This window comes from Cinclus cinclus, chromosome 2 (genome assembly GCF_963662255.1).
Source record: "Cinclus cinclus chromosome 2, bCinCin1.1, whole genome shotgun sequence".
Taxonomy (NCBI): Eukaryota; Metazoa; Chordata; class Aves; order Passeriformes; family Cinclidae; genus Cinclus; species Cinclus cinclus.
In genome coordinates, this window is record NC_085047.1 from 24,560,186 (window position 1) to 24,575,552 (window position 15,367).

Genomic DNA, 15,367 nt, shown 5'->3' on the forward strand with positions numbered 1-15,367 from the left:
GACTTCTAGCAGATAGACAGGGCCCTGCAGATTCTGCCCTTGGAAGCTGAATTGGTAACTTGGAATTTGACTCTCTCCTTGTGCCTCCAATAGGTTCATTCACAGGTTCATTCGTTCATACATCATGCATGACAACTTTTTCCTGTCCTAGCCCAAATGTCTGGTCTTTAGGAAAGGGATGACCTTTTCTCCATCAGAGTAGAGGCTATTTGAGACATGTGGTGACATCCCAAGATAGTTGCATGAAACGAGTTCACTTTCCTTCACATTCAAGTGTGTACAAGCGAACACATACCCAGCAAGTTTTCCCAAGAGGAAGAAGCTACTCGCACTGCAAGAAAACCAAGATGATTATCTCTGTAACAGGAACAGCTGTTAGAGCTGCTGGAACATGAGCATGCTAACAGCAGAGGTGGTGCTTTTTTATCTCCATCCTGTGAAAGAGTCTTCCATCTTTATTTGTTCCTGTAGTCCCCATAATTGAGCTAGGATGACTAATTGTAGATTTGTGAACACAATTCACAAACTGTGAAATCTGAAGTGTTTTATCTATATGGTACTGGATTTCCTCTTCAGTCACTTTGTTCATGTTTATGGAAACATTAAACAAAACTCTTCAGGGAAAATTGATTGTATCACTGTGTTAATTCTGTAACTTCTTAAATTGTGACAGAAGTAGATTAGGTGATCCAGCAGGGAAGCAGAAATTATACCAGGCTTACTGGTCTGCAAATCACTGTGGTTCATAAAGGACCAGTTAGTGGGCTGTGAAATAATGACAAAGGAAATCTGTCTTTGCGTCCTTGAACTGCAAGCAGACAAAAAAGTGGGAAGAAAATGGGCTCTGCTTTAGATGCTTATTTCTGATTTTAATTGGCTATAAATTAAACCAATTGTGTTAGTATTGCACAATACACCATGGACCGTTTTCCACTAAGATCACAGGGTGTTTGACTTTTTAAGAGAGAGAGAGAACTGAGCAGCTCCCATAGAGAACACTGAAAGAAATAACAGCAGGAAATATCCTAGCCTCATTCTTTCTAAATTTCAGTTTATTTATGCTTAATTTTTTAGCCATTCCAGAGAGCTGGCATTCATATGTCAGCCCATTCATGATGGGAAAAGTTGAATATTTCACATATGGGAGTTGTTGCTATTCTAGGCTTTTGTTCTTCCATTCTTGCCAGAAGAACAAGAAATATACCTTACCCCTAAAGAATGAATCTTCTGTCTCAGATAAAGTGCCTTCAAAGCCACTGGTGTTACCCTAATTTAAAATAATGTAATGAGAAGTGGCCATGCCACGCAGGGTCAGATAAGGTCACCCATGCTACAGTCAGCTGCTTTTACCTAAGAACAGAGATGCGTAAGAGAGATAAAGAATAGTGTAATTTTTCTGTGATTAAGAAAGTACTTGGCAATATCTGGCTTTATCTCTTATTTGCAGAACGCCCTGCCATCTGGAATGCCATTCTAAGAATGGGGGGCAAGAGCTGCTTCTGTGCAATCATTGATCTGGTCTTGGCAAGTGCCTGTTTGGCACTAGAAAGTGCTGAAATGCCCAGTTGCTATCTCTGGGATTGTATTCATGATATCACTGCCTAAAGTTAGACTGACTTCAGATCCAGGGAACTTACGTTGTGTAATAACAGCCACAATGCAAAGCTCTTCAGCGGTATGAATTACCACACAGGGCAGCTAAGTCCCTTCTGTTACTACCTCCTGCAGTATATCAGTTTAAAACACCCACTTAGAGCTTCCCATTTGTTGACCTGACATTAGAAAGAAATTACACTTGAGGTTATCTTAAATTAACCCCTTAAAGTAATGACTGCTCATTCCTGTTTCTGCTAAGTTTAATGCCTGTGGTGTGCCTTGTGCTGGTCTTCTGAATGTTACTCCAGCTGTAAAAGAAGATGATAAATGTGTAGATTCTCTTTAATGACTGTCAAATGTCTAATTGAAATATAAGAGAACTTTCAACCTGTTGCTCTAGTGTGTTCTTCCTAGACCACAAATTAGTGTTTGCACCAGAAGTGGAACTGAAAAGTCTCTATTCTTATTTCTCAAGTTAACCTTTTTACACATCAGTAAGAATCTTACATTAGGTTTTGTGGGGTTTTTTTGGACAAAAATGCAAAATGGTTTGCTTGCATGTGGGATTTAATTTTTTTTCTTATTCTGGGAGACATTTTTCCCTCTCTTTTTCTAAGAAAAAAGATCATTTGGGTAAATAGCTAGAGAGTGGGAAAATGTCTGGAAACCACTGGCAGCCCTCTTCAGTGATGTGACTCACTGTAGCTTGGCTCCCATGTCTGTAAAATGAGACCACTTACTGTTTGGTTCTAAAGCACTTGGAGCACTGTGAGAGGGATAGTCCTCTAGAAATCTTGTTTGGTTGATAAATGAATGTACTGGTTGAGCTTTTCACACTTGAGAGTCACCTAATAAATAAGTGGTCACCATAAGAATGGAAATCTGTTGGGTCTCACACAGTAGGCCTTAGTTCTGTCCTCCCATTCCTCCAGCTGTGCCCTTCGTGGTTCAGTGTTGCAGATTTTTGGCACTTGCCCCTGGCTGCGTGTGCCAAACATGGGTGACAGGACCTACTGGAGACCCAGGGGGCACTTGGGACATGAGTTATGGGAAAACATTCCCTACAGCAGCAATGCAACCACTTTCTAACTGGGACTGGGGAGCCTCGAGAGATGTAACCATATAATCTTAAGAATGGTTTGCATTGGAAGGGACCTTACAAGATAATCTCATCCACCCTGCCCCTGTTTTAGGCAGGGACAACTTCCACTAAACCAGATTGCTCAAAGCTCCATCCAGCCTGGCCTTGAATACTTCCAGTGTCCACAGTTTCTCTAAGCAAGCTGTTCCAGTGTCTCATTACCCTCACAGTAAAGAATTCTTCCTTTCATCCAGTGTAAAGCTACCATCTTTCAATTTAAACCTTTCCCTTTCTCCTGTCAATACAAGCCTTGGCTGAGTGAGTCTTTAAGTATTGAAAAGCTACAATAAGATCTCCTTGGAGCTTTCTCTCCAGGCTGAACAGCCACAGTTCTTTGAGCCTTTCCCCATAGGAGAGGTGTTCTAACCCCATGATAATTTTTTGTGCCACTGTGGATCCGCTCTAACAGCTCTGTACTTCTTGGGCTGGAGATCCTGGAGCTAGATGTTTCTCCTGCTAAGTTTTGATAGCTGTCTTGGGTGTATTCTTATCTACTCAGCCTGTGCAAAAAGAGTTGCTCATGGGGAAACAAGTGTGAGGGGGTGCACACCTCTGTGCACCATTTGGTTAATGTATTTGCTGTGAATGGAGAGGAAACTGGTGTAACAGCTGCAGGTAAGTGCCAACTGTCAGAGCAGTGGGGTTAGAGCCCAGGAAGAGTAGGAGCAAAATTCAGCCCAGCTCTAGCTACTACTAATGTCGAGTTCGGTCAGTTTATGAAAGGGGCCTCTATGACATGGTTGCCTGCAAAAACAGGGAACTCAGTGACCCAGAAGCTGCCTTCCACATCTCTTGGGCTCAGGTCAGACTGACCCTCCATTACCAAATCTCAGTAACAGGTCCAGAGTCCTCCACAGCTTCTTGCCTGTCCCACTGAGCTGGATGTGCTTGCAAAAGAGCAAATGGGGAAACAAAGCAGGACCTTTGACCCCTTGCTACCACTATATTAGCTCTGCATAAATGCCGGGGTCTCATGAGCACCTACCTCAGCTTGGGCCTGAGAAAGAGAGAAAGCAGAACAGGTAAGAGCTGAACTCTGTTCTGGGTGACATGGACTTTGTGACTGGTGTATATAGATCATAGAAAAGTGAGTGGAGGTAGTCTTCTATTTTGCCTCATCTCCTATTGCAAACCAAAGTGTGAGCCCTTCTCACACTCCATAGCCAGGAATGGTGCTGAAACAGAGGAAGGTGGGAGTACTTGGGGTGACCTGCTCTGAAGCTGAGTGATGGATGCTGTGTAAGACACTCATAGGAGGGTCAAGCCCATGGTCGGAATTGCAGAATTTCAGTGTTGGGAGATATGTAACCCTTTGCTAGGTGCCTTCACCACAGGGACTGCAGGTTCTAAAGTGGGTAAGGAGCACCTGTTCATGCTCCTGGGAAGCATATTTCTGCCTTTTGTGTACACAGGGAGAAACTGGCTCTGGTATTGAAAATCAAGGAAGGGTAATAAAGGAGCAACTGTACAAACATCTAGTTAACTGGGTGGTAGCTTTTGAAGGTAATGTGTGCACAGAAGGAAATAAAAATGGATGGAAATCTCCTTAATGTGGGATAAAACGAACATTGACTTGTAACTACCTGGTACAGGATTTAGCAAAGCATTCACATACAGTAGTTTTTCAGCCTATTTTGTCATTTCAATTCCTATGTTCACTATTTTCTTCTGTCGCTCTAAGTGATGCAGCCCTCTAATTGGGGGCATGAATCAATTTTAATTTCTAAACACCTTTTAAGTGTGGTGTGTTTGAAAGCTTGTTTATATGTAATATCATATCTTCAGTGTACCAAGTGGCAAATTTTCAATTCTCCAATTCTTTTGGAGAAAGACAAGAGTAAAGGAAGTCGGATGAAGCTAAATTTTGCACTCACTCACTTTTGGGAACTTGTTCTGCTTGGGCTACTGTCTGCTGTATTAATCCCAGAATGAAAAAGACAAGGGAAGCTAGTTAGCTACTTGGGACTTTCTTCAGCTAAAGCAAGACAAAGTACTCAGATCACTGGGTCACTAAGATGATCATTGTATGTGACATACCAACTAGCACAATGCTCTTTAGAGCAATTTACCAGAACAAATCAAACAAAGAAATCCCACAATATGAATTTCTCAATTGTACTTAAGCATGGAGGAAACCTGTTCTGACCTCTAGCAGACATCTGAAGCAAGGGATTTTAGCACTCATATAAAAGAACTAGCTTTAACTGTCCATATTTCTTTGAGCTCTGAAAGCTATTATTGTGGATATTTGTGATTATACATATAAGAGAACACCTTCATTTTTTTTACTGCCTTTTCCTCACTTCTTCAGAGGAAATGCACCATGATCTTTCTGGTCTTGTCTTCATTTATTGGTTAGGTTTGTTGCAAAAACCTGGTGTTAAACCAACATGTTTTATTTCTCTGAAAACAACCCAAATGTTGTATGCTGATTCCTGCAGGTTGCTCTGTGTAGAGAGCAGAACTGGTACTCACACCATGCTGCAATCCAAGGCATTGGTGATAGCTCTGATTCTGCTCCTTAGCGCCACTCTCCCCGGTAAGTCTGTTTGTCTGAGACAAAACTCAGCTCTGCAGGTTCTCATGCATTGTGAAGTAAGACTGAAGCACAATAATTCAGTTGAATAATTCAGTTATATTCACTATGAATACGTCATGCTCGATAGTGTGGAACAGGTCAGTAGAGAACTGGCATGAAAACTGCCCATACTGTGTGCAAATACTCTGCCATGGAAGGTCTATGACTTCGATACCCATGACTGGGTGAAGAGGGGGTGCTGAATTCTGTAGAGCAAATTCTGGGAGAGGTTCTGAATCTCAGAATTTCAGATCTCTTCCCCTGCACCTGGGGGAAGATGCCAGAGACACAAGTGACATGGAAGCCTCATGGGGTTTTGCCTTTTTTTCTCAGAAGTGCAGTCAAAGTCCATCTTTGAGAAAGACCGTCGTGACTTGCTGGCCATCCCTGAGGCTATTGCATCTTACTTTTATGAAGCTGTGAACAAGGTGTCTCCTAAAGTCAGTCAGTTCTTGTTGGATACTGTCCAGAGTCCAACAGTTATTGCGGCCAGGTATGAAAAGCTTCTCTGTACTAACACTTCAATATCCATGTGTGAAAAGGGAGAGGGAGGTGTGCGAGAAAGAGCAGATTAATCAACTATCTATATGGGGAGATCTGAGGGGAATTTAATCAGCAACCAAAGCCTGATGTACCAAGGAAGCAAGGTGCTGGAGGGTGGGGTGAGGTGATAGAGTCTCCTGTGAACTCTTCCCAGGGAGGCACATTGTACATGACAATGTTCACATGGATGGCTGGTACTGCTCTTTATCCATGGGTAGTGAGGGAGGAGGCTGCTGACTGGTGGGGAATCAGCTCCTCTGGAAGGGTGTTGCAGTGCTGTGAGGGGCTGAGTACTCTGTGTGCCAGTATCTCTTGATGCAAATCACAGAGTTGGCTCTAGCTGTATGCATGTCTTGCTCAAGGTAGGGTTATGAATTTCCTCACAAAAGGAAAAGCATGATCACCCTACGGACAGTTTCATGTAACTCATGGCAGACACGTACTGCCTATTCCTGTCTTCTGAGGAAAGCCTCTCTAGGACTGCCGAGGAGCTCTTCAGAGTGGTAACTGCAGCAGATGGGGATTGCCCTCACATACTTGTGTATTTTACCACATATTCTGTTGTCTCTTGCAGACAGAGATTCGCCAAAGAAGCAACTAAAGTCAGTGTAATGTTTGAACAGCTGATTGAAAAAATAAAGAACCTGTGGTACACACGAGTCCTAGGCTATTAGCCAAATAAAGGCAAGTCAGTGTTTCCTGATGTGGGTGTGTAACACCCTGCAGTGCCCTCTTTCCTCCTGCCTCTCATATGCACCAAGATCATTCAATAAGACAGAATCGATGCTCCTCTTAATGCCACTAGAGGGAACCCAAAGGCCAAAAGATTGAAGGCATCTGATGAAGGCATCTGCTGAAGCCTCCCCGGAAAAAAAAAATCAAGCGGCTGGGCACGGGGAAGGCAATATAGAGATTGTAGAGTTCTTCTGTAGCCAAATCTTGAAAATTAATTCCTCCTGAATGGCTTGGCCATTGCCCCTCTAATAAAAAAAATGTTGGTTGTTACACTTCCTTAAGTTTCTTGTTTGTATTGACTGTTATGGAATCTGACTCACCTTGGCATCCCATTCTGCTGCGAATGTAGCTGATTCACAGGAAGTTTTTGCAGTCAGTGCTAACAAACCCTGAGTGTTCAGGCACTTTTAACTAAGCTCAGATTCTTCTTGGGTGGAGGAGGCACTACCTGAGTCTTTCAGAGTAGCCACAATTCATCGTACAACTGATTGTGCTCCTTGGTTAGGTAGGAAACAATTAGGTGCACCAGTATCATGAGGCTGAAGATTTCAGATAATTTGGGAAAACATGTGCCAGTAAATTAAACTGTCCGCCGACCTAAACTTTGGACTTTGGAAGTGTTGTTTCATTGGCCAGCCAGAGAGGCTACTGAATGAGCTTTTTCAAAGGAGATATAGGTGGAAAAGTTCTCACTATCTTGACCAGTTTATGAGAGGGACACCTATGCCCAGCACTGTGCATGAAGATCTGGCAGGTCCTCATCAGTCCTTGTGTAACTGCATCAGCCCAGATGCCCACACTGGACAAAGAAATCCATCTTCTTTCTTGTTAAGCAAGCAGAAGCAAGTAGACATTTTTTCTGAAATCACAGTGGGAGACTGTGGCATAGGCTAAAGCAAGCCCATTATTTTGTTGTTTTGTTTCTTTAATTGTCAGTCAGGTCAGCTGTAAGCTTGCACTTAGCCACTTGACTGGAATAAAATCCCCTCATTTTCCATTTTCTTTATCCCAGTAGCTCATTTTTACTGTGTGCAATCAGAATGAAATCAGTGTCCCCATGCAGAGCAGCAAGTTCTTCCATCTCCAGTGGCTTCACCACTTCTGCAGAGCTCATTTGCAGGTTTATTCATTGCTGCTTGTTTTCTTTAGACAGTCTGTGCTTGTCTGGCCACAAACATGCATATGTGTTATGTAAATGCACCAGTATTCAGGAGGAGATTCAGAAAGGCAGAAGTTTTGGCTGATAAGAACAATAAGAATGTTAACCACATGAAAAAGCCAGGACCTTTAGCTCTTTTGCTACAGGGATGATTTTCTTCCTGCATGTTTTGCGTGTTTCATTATTTTTTCCCTAAATAAAGACTTTAAAATGACAAGCCCTGCAACTTAAATCCTATCTTATCATAAGGAATAATTCAACATTGTGAATTTTCTAAGAGTAGAGCTTGTTTTTCTGGCATTTCAAAAGTATTTCTTTCTGAAAGAGTGAAAGTCATGAGTCATATGAAAGAGCCTAATAGTCTCTTAAGAATGTGGTGTTTGGTGCTTCAGCCTTTGCAATCTATTTGCATGCACTGCCAAAAAGAGTAGGAAAAAGTTTGGAAAGTATAGGGCTCCACGTGCTGCATTTTGAGCCTGTTGTGTGACTTCACCAATGCAACCCAGTGGCATTTCTGTACTGCATCACTGCCCAGCTGGAGCAGTGCAGTAGCTGATATTAATTCTGTGCTAAAACTTAACAAAGTTGACATTTTGTTCAGTGCACTTAATTATATCCTTTCACTTCTTTGCAATGTAACTTCCAGAAAATCCAAGCCAGACAAATCCTGATTAGCAGTTTGATGTCTGATTTTGGCAGATGAGCAAAACAGAATCAGACTATAGATCTCTGTGCTTGTTTGTACTCAATCTCCTGATCATGTAGTTAGTTATCTATGCATTTTTACACTTGAAAAAAATAAGTAGAAAACATTCCAGGTAATCTTTTGTACAATCTGCAACATGGGGCAACCTATGAAGAGCAAACTAGACAACTTTCCACTGTCACTTTTTTCCCTAATGTTAGTGGCATCCTTTGAGACAGAAACTAGCAGCTGAGACTGGGATTGGGTTGAGGAAAAAAAATATTTTTATCCCAAAAAGGACCCTGGGGCAAATTTATGGGACATGTAATGAGAGGGCCATTTTATATCTCAGATATTTCATATCTATTCTCAATTTTCATTTGGAATAAACAGGTTAATCTGTAATTTCTTTATAAAATATGTACAGAAATCATTTCCCAAGTGATGTCTGTTACAGAGTTCACTGAATGCTTCAAGATTCTTGGAGAGGCTTTGTAAGTGAAGTATTAATTTCAGTGAGATTCATGTCATAGAAACTTTCTTGCTGAGTAATAATAATTCACTTCACAGATTTGGAAAATCTTGTGGTGCAACTGGTTCAACTGAGTCAATTAAAATGAAATCTTAAGAAATATCAGGTTTCTGTTGTTTCTGAGATGGGGGAATAACCCTTCAAGTGTTCATGATTTCTGCAAAAAACACCCTTTCTTGCAAAGTATTTATTATGTTGGGTACTTTACACCATTTTCAGTGGCTCGGAGTGTTGATGGTTTTTACACCTCCTAGATCCCCTTGCCTCTTTAACAGTTGGGAAAATTACTGATTAATGCTAAGGGAACCCACGCCTTGGGCTCTGTGCTGGTTTGAGCAGTGGTTGCTGCCTTTGTCGAGGAACAGCCCAAGTCCTTCAGCAGCAGAAAGTCCAGTGCAGGATGTTTAAGAAGGCAAGGACTGGAAAAAGTCTTGTAAAATATTTGAAACCTATGGCTGATACTCATATCTACACACATTCTATCTGAGGGTACCACAGTTTTTGTCCTCTGGTGAGGGCCGTGCGGGCAGGCACAGCGAGGGGAAGGAGTAGGCTGAGATGCTGGACTCGCGCTAAGGCGCAGAGCTGACACAGCCATCGTTCTGAAGGCTCTGCCCTTCCCCACGGATTTCGGCAAAGAGGCTTTTCCAGATTTTGAACGTAAACGCCAAAGCCACAAACGGGGCACTTGTGTGTGCATGGGTGAAGTCAGTAAGGAAGGAAAGGCACAGGGATGCAGCGGGTGGCTGCGGGGCAGCGCTCCCTCGGAGGGGCTCGGCGGGAGCCCGGGGCCTTGCGTGCCGGCAGGGCGGCCGGGATCAGTCAGCGCCCGCTACCTTTCGCTCCCCGCCCGCGCTCCCAGCCGCAGGGCAGGCACTGACTCAGAACGGCACCACCGCCGCCGCCGCTTCGCACGCGATGTCGCCGGATCTCCTCATCCCCCTCACAGGGAGCGCAGACACGCTCAGACGGCGGGAGCTGCCTAGGCAGGACAAGGGGTCCCCAACCCAGCAGGGGATGCTCGAGGAGGCGGGAGCCGAGCAAGAATGGCTGGAGGAAAGGAGAAGCGATTTTACAGCCATAATCCCATTCTTTGATGAGGCTGGGAGAGGTAAATTCACCCCTGCTGGCCGCCTGACCCCGTGGAATGGGAAGCGTGTTTCGGCATGGGCCCGGTTGCTTTGAAAGGCTGCAGCGGGCCGGCGTTGGGTGGGGAAGGTTTGAATGTTGTTTCCGTAATACACGGAAAGTTTTTCGCATGTGTTTGCTGGCTTACCTGCGTGCTCACCAGAGAGGTGGGGGCTTCTTTCGTCTGGGTGTGTAGTGACCACGCTGTGCTTTGCAAGCACAGTTTGTTTTTTTTGTGGGAGAGAAAGGGTGTGTCGAGTTGTGTTCCTATGTTGCAGATTTATTTATGTTTAGATTTGGGAGTGATATGCAACTAGGCCACTTCTCAAAGTGTTTCTGGGTTTGCTATTCAAAAACCTAGAAAATTACAGCACCGGTCCAAGCTAACTGCTCTGACAGTAGCTGTGACTAAAATGCTTTATTAAATTTTCCCAGTGCCGTAACATGGTGGTGTTCCACCACAGTATCAGGTACCACCTGTGCCTCATGGGAGAAGCATTAACCTGCTCACTGTCATATGGGAGTGTTTAAAGACCATTTGCTATCAATCCCGAGTTGCACTGACTACTGAAGATTTTAACAGAAGAAATATTTGCAAGTACAGCTGCTGTACATGTCAGTGAAGAGCACAGATCCTTTATATTCACTTTTATATTCACAGCTTCCTATCTCCAGGTTTACCATACCAGGTTTACCTTGTTAAATGGGTTCAGATGTTGGTTTGGGGGCTGTTTTATTCTCAGTTCACGGTTTTGTCTCTCAAGAGACAAAATCTTCAGATGTGAGCAAAAATGTGTGAGTGACCCAGTGTTTGAAAACAACAGGATTAAGTTCTCTGCTTAGAAACATTACTTCAAGATTATTATTTTTTCATGATTGTAACATTTTTCTCTTCTTTCCAAAGGTCTAATTGTCTCTTGCATTTCTCTGGGGTGCCTGATATTAAAAGTCCTGACAGTGAAGCATTGCTCCCTTTGAAATGGAGCACAGACCCTCCCAGGTAACCTCTTCAGTAGCAGCTTCCAAATGCCGTGCTCAGATCAGCTTTGATACTTGGAGGGCACTGAACTGCAAAACAGCCAATGTGGCTGTGTGACCCACAGGAATAATCTCTTTTCAGTTGTGGTCAATTAAATCCAAAGTTTTGTTGTTTTGTTAAGGAAGGAAACCCACATAAATCAAACCTTGTTAATGGCCACAGGCTGTGTCCTTAATTTAGTGCTGCCTTTTGTCGGTTAAACTGCCACTGTGGCTGTTGGCCAATTCAGTCTTTTAGGTCGCCCATATGTCTGAGCTGCTTTGTTCTGCAAGAAAGTGGGGAAATCTCCTGTTTCTTCTTTTTGGGTGGCAAAAATAGTTGGAGCTATATACAATTATTTTAGCAATCTAAGTAACTAATCAAGCCTTTTCTGGTCAGGAAAATGCTTGTGGTTTTTAGATTTCAAAAGAGCTTTTATTATTCTAAGGTTGACTTTTTAGAAGTCCTATTTTGTAAAAAATAACTGGTAGATTTTGCTGGAAAGAGAAAATTATAATTTTATTTGGAGTTAACCATTTTTCCAAATACTACTTTGATACCCCAGAAAAATAAAGATCTATTATATAAAATCAACGTACATACACATGACACATAATACTTTACTATTTATTGAGAAGCAATGCTTCATCCAAAACCAGTCATTAGTCTGATTAACTGTGTTTCTAAAAACGTCCTGGGTTCAGATAAACACCATCCTTCTTCTGAGGACTTCTTAATAGCAATTAGGTTTAAAATTTTTCCACTTCAATTGTAAGTGCCTTTTGCTCCATCATATATTATTGTGGAGGATTCACTGTGGGGGAGAAGGAGAGAGGAAAATAAATATTTCTCTGTTGAATTGACTCACCATACGTCAGTAATTTTTGCCAGTTCATGTGCAGTGTTAGAAATATGGTGCAGGTGATTGTCATCTGCAAACCTAGAGAAAAATTATTGTATCAAAAGATGAGAACAGTAGGCACTTTTAGAAGATTTTTGGGCAGCTCGTTGGCAGCTATCCATCATAGAGGGCTGCTAGGTAATGCAGACATTGCAGACTTATGTCATAACACATAAAATCAAAATATGGAGCGCAAATGCAGAAAGCACTTCAGTTCTTGACACACATTTGCTCCCACAGGGTACCAGGGTTTATGACTGTCTCCCTTGATGAAGCAAATCTCAGACCTGACTTAAATAACTGAGTAAATAAAAAACCCAAGGTTTAGGTGTTTTTTAAGCACCTAAATTGGTATGTGGCAGCAAGTCTGTTTCTTGAGTAGACTGACTATGTGTGATGCTAATAGGTGGTTATACCCTCAAAACCCTTCAGCTTTCCTTTTAAAGGAATGTTTGTTTCCCTTCCAGTGTGTGCAAGGAAAGTGTGTGGTTAAAGGGTAAACCAACAGTTCAAAAGCAAGTAAAAGGAACCTCTGAATCTCATGATTTTCAGTGAATTTGTGAGTTCTGAGGATAAAGGATGGCTACCTACCCTTACAGGTTTTGGCAGATATATAGGAAAAATAATCTATTAAGTATTTGCTCTTAGAGAACCAGATGACTGGCTGCAGTCTTCTCCAGCTGTGCTGGTAATGGCACTTGTTAGAGCATGAGTCAGAACACAGGCTTCCTTTTTCTCTGATTCAAAGGAAGAATATCCATGTCAGTATTTGTCCTCTCCATGAACATGAGACACACTATGTCAAAGCCCAGTAGTTATCCTACAGCTGTTAGCAGACACTTCAGCTGTTGTGTTTTTATAGTGGGAGAAGAGCAGGGAACAGAGATGCCTAAATCACTGTCACCTTGCCCTACGTTTTATCCAAGTTGCTTAAAGGCACTTTAAAGAAGGTGCAGCCAGCAGCATCAGGAAACCTAGTCCAGCAGCATAGGTGGGAGCACCTATTTGGATGGCTCCTCTATCTGTGTGAGGCCACAGAATTAGGAGTTTCATTGGTCTTCAGAGCTTTTGGAGATGAATCATTAGCATGAATTCTAAAAGACACACTAATTCAGCTGGGTTTGCTACTGGGTTAAGTAGTCTGTGAGTTAGGCTTTTGATCTTCTCAGTCAGCCAAACCCCAGCTTTCTTGAAGTTAGTAATATAAAATTCCAGTTGACTTTCAACAAAACCAGCAGTTTCCATTCTGAATTTAGTTAGTATTTATTTGGACAACAGTGGAAATAAGGACCTGTAATTATAATTTGTCCAGTTGCACAAGTACTTAAAAATTAGAAGAGTAGGACGGTTACCTCTCCTTTAGGAATCAGCAGGGGTTTCAGACATTTTTAATAGGAAAGTCACAACCTCTTAAGTGCTGTGCAAAAGTGTGTGTCACAGTACCATCAATGCAGTTGCCAAAACATGAGCCCTGGAAGCTAGGGAATTATAAGGGTTGTTCAAGGTCTTCTCTTCTCTTCCTCTTCTCTTCCTCTTCTCTTCCTCTTCTCTTCCTCTTCTCTTCTCTTCTCTTCTCTTCTCTTCTCTTCTCTTCTCTTCTCTTCTCTTCTCTTCTCTTCTCTTCTCTTCTCTTCTCTTCTCTTCTCTTCTCTTCTCTTCTCTTCTCTTCTCTTCTCTTCTCTTCTCTTCTCTTCTCTTCTCTTCTGTCTTTTGGTGAGATAACCGAAAAAGTTTTTCAATTACTTGAGTATGTTCCTAAGTGGTCAGAAGTACCATGTCCTTTGACTAGATTTTACAATATCTGACACTTTATCTAGAGCTGAGATTTTGGGCATGTCACTGCACATTTCAGTGCATTTGTTGCCCTCTCTGCTTCTCAGCACCCCTCTATCCATAGTGTCCTGGATGGTTATGGGGAGAGCAGAAGTTTGTGTACATATATGTGTTTCTTGAAAGCTGTCAAGCTTCTACTCTTTCTTGCAACACCTTTTAGGTGGTGTGATTGTACCCATGGTGGGTTACTCCCGCAGGTTCAAACACAGGCAAAACCAAATATGCACCTGTCTCTTTTCTTTCTCTCTCTCTCTTTGCATGTTTTCTTTGTGTGAGGCATGGGTAGAAGTTTCTGTGGTTGCCAGAGGAGGGGGGTGAGAAGTGGATGACAGGGGAAATGGTGGTTGTACTTGTGCAGTTGTTTAGGCAGTGCATAGAGGGAACTCAAGTGAGTGGTCAAGTCAGGTTCATGGTACTATATGTGGCAAACATTTGTGCTGCATTTATTTATACGTGGTGTTTCTCAGTGCAAAAGCTGCTCTTTGCATTTCAAGTCTGACTTTTTGGATGTTTTGTGTAACAGTTTTAAAGCTAGACTGAAAATTTGGACCAATTTTAAAATCACAGACCAAGTTTCATTCTCTGAGCAGATGCCACACAGTTTCACAGGCTGGTTTTCTTTGCCTCAAATTGAGGGTTAAAGAAAGGGCATCCTTAGAGAAACAGCTGTTCTTTTATAGTCATATTAACTAGTTTTATCAGTGTAGAAAGAAAGAGGGCATTGAATTCTGGGGACTCCAGTGCACAGTAAAAGATGGAGTTTGTTGGTTTCTTTTCCAGAACTATCTAGTAATTTTTGGATGCATCCAGTTATTTCCTCATATTCTTGAATCCACTTCACTTTTGAAGGATCTGCTGTTTAGAAAGTGAGTATTCACCTTTTCTGGATATCAGTGCTTTGCAAAGGATCTGAACTAACACAAATTAAAGCCTCTGAATTCACCTTGTGGGAAGCATTTTCTTTGAGATTCTCACCTTACCTTCCCTGTAACCTACTCTAGTCCCCAAAGCAGCTAAATGCAGTCCAAATTTCAAGAGAAACATTTGCCTTTTCTTTTTTTGTGATCTGTTGCTGAGATGCCTCTTGTAAAATCGCATGAACTCTAGAAAATGTGAGAAATAAACAGCAGAGGATGTATGTTTACTGGCTAGACTTAGAGGGAGATTCTGACTTAGAATGGGGTCTCTTACTAATAATGAAACTGTTTTGAAGTTTGAAAATATGTATTTTGGTCACAAAGCATTATTTAGTTGATTGATATTGATAATATAACCATAAAAAGCAGCCTCAATTTCCAAAGCTGCTGCAATCTCTTACAGAAACATAGGTGAGGTGAATTGGGAAAAAAACCCCTACATTTCAACTCATACTTTTAAAAAAGTATCAACACAAGCAGCCTGGCCTTTGGCATGAATTTTTTACCATCTCAGAGTGGAAGACTGCACTTCTCCTTGAAGGCTGTTGCTTTCCAACCCACTTGCTTTCTCATCTCCCATATTTTGCATTCTTTTACTTCA

General features: G+C 42.1%; 1 protein-coding gene across 1 annotated transcript; it reads left to right on the forward strand.

The window, feature by feature from the left end:
* The first annotated feature begins 5,215 nt into the window (after positions 1 to 5,215).
* Positions 5,216 to 6,532, forward strand: LOC134056041 (apovitellenin-1-like). The gene is made up of 3 exons (XM_062512541.1): positions 5,216 to 5,276; positions 5,649 to 5,808; positions 6,433 to 6,532. The coding sequence occupies exons 1-3, from the start codon at positions 5,216 to 5,218 to the stop codon at positions 6,530 to 6,532; spliced, it is 321 nt and encodes a 106-aa protein (XP_062368525.1).
* Positions 6,533 to 15,367: the final 8,835 nt, after the last annotated feature.

Bases quoted from the DNA above. Each gene is read 5' to 3' on its own strand.
- LOC134056041 (XM_062512541.1), top strand. From the start codon at position 5,216: ATGCTGCAATCCAAGGCATTGGTGATAGCTCTGATTCTGCTCCTTAGC. The intron at 5,277-5,648 runs GTAAGTCTGTTT...TTTTTTTCTCAG, and splicing joins CCTTAGCGCCACTCTCCCCG to AAGTGCAGTCAAAGTCCATC. The intron at 5,809-6,432 runs GTATGAAAAGCT...TGTCTCTTGCAG, and splicing joins CCAACAGTTATTGCGGCCAG to ACAGAGATTCGCCAAAGAAG.